The 3,036-nt window shown below is 38.3% G+C and overlaps 1 protein-coding gene across 1 annotated transcript; it reads right to left on the bottom strand.

Moving 5' to 3' along the window:
- LOC18791316 (cytochrome P450 CYP749A22) lies at positions 378 to 2,585 on the bottom strand. The gene is made up of 5 exons (XM_007224408.2): positions 2,274 to 2,585; positions 1,962 to 2,185; positions 1,574 to 1,806; positions 1,055 to 1,433; positions 378 to 951 (listed from the first exon to the last, which is right to left on the bottom strand). The coding sequence occupies exons 1-5, from the start codon at positions 2,563 to 2,565 to the stop codon at positions 523 to 525; spliced, it is 1,557 nt and encodes a 518-aa protein (XP_007224470.2). The 5' UTR covers positions 2,566 to 2,585; the 3' UTR covers positions 378 to 522.

The following is a 3,036-nucleotide window of genomic DNA, read 5'->3' as shown; positions in this document are numbered from 1 at the left end:
TCCTTGTATCTTCTCTCCTCTCACTGTCTCGTGTTATCTCATTCGACTTCATCGCTGCCTTGACTTCTCCTCTTCACCTCCATCGCAGCCGCACACAGATCTGAGGCCGTGGAAGCGACTTCGTGTGGCGCGACAACAAAAAAGACCCTGAACCAAACCGTTTGTTTGGTTTGCCGACAACACCAATTTTCTGGTGCTTTGGTTTGGCGTCGGTGCTGTGTTTTCCTCCACCGAGGCTCTCGGTTTGGCGTGTGATTTTGGCTCAACACCAAACCAAATCACACTGAGCCCACTTCTAGTTTAGACTATTGCTTATATAAAGAAACTTCGTGTAGTAAAGTCTAAAGGTCGATAAACTTCAGAATAATAAAGTGAGATTTACCCCCCAAAAAAAGAAGATATCATTCCATTTATTATTTCGTCTTTGCTTAAAAATAAAAAAAGCTACCATAACCAGTGGGAGGGGAGGGGAGAAATTAAATGCAACATTTACTGAAATTAATGAATTTTGGTCTTCACGTTTCACAGTGAGTGCAGTATGACTTGAACTCCACGGTGTGGCCGAACTGTCATATACTGAATTGGTGAGTGGACATAACCAGGGGAAAGGGTGAAGCTGTAGCGCTGTAGAATCATTGCCAGAGCAATCTTTACTTCTGCGTTTGCGAAGTTCATGCCCACACATGTTCGAGGTCCCAATCCAAAGGGTAAGAAGGCGACCGTGTTACTTTTAGTCGCTTTAGCAACCCCTTCTGAGAATCTCTCTGGTTTGAAAAGGTTCACGTCTTCTCCCCAGAATTTAGGATCATGATGAAATGCAAGATTCGGGACGTGCAATTCAGCATTAGCCGGAATAACGAGCCCTCCCAGCTTAACATTCTTTTCAACTTGCCTATTTAGGGAAACAACCGGAGGATATAACCTTAGAGACTCGTTGATGATCATACTCATCTGCATTAAACAATGAACAAAATCAGGATTTCAAAACTTAATTGAGAACAATGCTTCTGCCTGTAATTAGATAAGCTAGCAATCAACTGGTTAACATTCTTACCGTTTTCAGTTTGGAAATGCCATCAAGAGTTGGAGTTTGTTGACCAAATAATTGTAGGACTTCCTTTCTTGCTTCCTCTTGCCAATCCGGATGGAGTGCCAGGAGAAAGACAGTCCAAGCAAGCAGAGCATTAGTGGTTTCTTGTCCAGCAAAGTAAAACGTTTTGCACTCATCAACAATGTCATCGAACGAAATCCTCTGGTTTTCATTGGTATCATGATGAGCCTTCAGAAGTACTCCAAGAAAATCACTCCCAAACTCGTCTGCTTCTCCTTTCATGGCCTTGTTTTCTCTTTTCTTAACAATCTCGGCTATGGTGTCACGTATTCCCTTCTCAAGCTTGTCCGCTCTGATCTCAGCACTGGTTTTGTAAAACATACTGCAAATTTGAATGATAGACTAAACATGAGAAGTGTAAATTTGTTGTGAATACTACTCTGCTGCTCGCAAGTGTAAATTTCAATAGCTAAAAGAAACATGGTGGATTCTTTTGGTATCATTTTAGGTAAAAGAAGCTACCTGATGCCAGGAAACCTGGGCCTGAGAGCATTTTGGAATATAACAGAGGTCAACTCCATCAACATATCAAAAATTCTCTTCCCTTCTAAGTAGCTGCTGCCAAATGCGGACCTTGAAATCACTTCTGAAGTCAACAACCTAAATTCTTCAAACACCTCGATCTCCTTGCCTTCATGATTTTTCCACCTTTGAAGCATTGTCTCAGTGCTAGTTATCATATCAGGAACCATACCCTAGTAACACAACAACATCATGCGATCAATAACCAAATTTACACGATAGAAAATTTTACTTTTACCCTTCAAACTACATATATATATATATATTTTATTTTTTTATTTTTTTTACTTTTTTTTATATATATTTTTATATAGTAAAAATAGCTTACTTTTAAGCTCTCTCCATGGAAGGCATGGTTGGCCAGCTTTCTTAACTTGACCCATTTTTCACCTTCTGCCATGGAAATACTTTCTCCAAATAGCTTCTTCACATAGCCTTGGGACTTCTGTTTTCGAAAGAGCCTATCTTTGTTGTTTAGTATCTCTTTGCTCAACTCAGGTTCCGCAATGAGCAACTGAGGTTGAGTACCTTGCCATTGAAGAAAATTCTTCCCTGTTGCGACAAAACGACTAAAATTTATCTTTGAACTAATTAAAGATTTATAAAAACCAAAGTTAATTAATGAAGAGCTTCTACGTACCATATATTTTGGTCCATTGGTGAGTATGAGGTTGAACTGTAGGGAATATGTCATGTGACATGTTTCTTGGCCTGCTCATAGCTTCCTTTTTCATGCTCATGATTTCTTTGGTGCTTCCATGGACAAGTCTGTAAGCAGGGCCATGTATTCCTTGCAGACCCATGAATTTCTGTATGCGATTTGGAACCCACCATACTTTGCGAAAGATCCTGATGAGAGCTAAGAGAATTACAAGGAACACACACACACAGCTTGAGACAGTGAACATCGAGTCTCCTAATAACCAACTCATTTCTTTTTCTTGATTGATATGTTTTCCTCTTTGTGGATGTATCTATTTATACTCAATTTCAACTGTCGAGTGTTCTTTGTTCTTTTCGATAATTTCTAATAATTAGAATCGGTCAGGTCAGAGCTACTATATTAGAATAATGAGGGTCCAAATTGTAGACTTCATGAAATTATTTCGACCCTATTATCGGTATCAGCGTCTTAAAAACGAGACATATTTGTGGATCGACGTATGTTTTCATCCCTTTGAAGAGCATTATGAATTATTGGAAACAAACTAGATGCCATTTTTGACCCCATATATATATATATATATATAAAAGCTTATATGAGAGACACCATTGTAAAGTATACCATACATTGTATTTCATTAATTCAAATAATTTATTTTGTATATATTCCTGCAAAAAATCACTTGAATTTGATGATGTCTAAACAGTTTTTGATTTGTCTAATTTTTTTTCAAAGATGA

The sequence above is a fragment of the Prunus persica genome, chromosome G1 (genome assembly GCF_000346465.2).
Source record: "Prunus persica cultivar Lovell chromosome G1, Prunus_persica_NCBIv2, whole genome shotgun sequence".
Taxonomy (NCBI): domain Eukaryota; kingdom Viridiplantae; phylum Streptophyta; class Magnoliopsida; order Rosales; family Rosaceae; genus Prunus; species Prunus persica.
The sequence above is the reverse complement of the archived record's forward strand: the minus strand, read 5'-3'. Positions and strand labels throughout refer to the sequence as shown.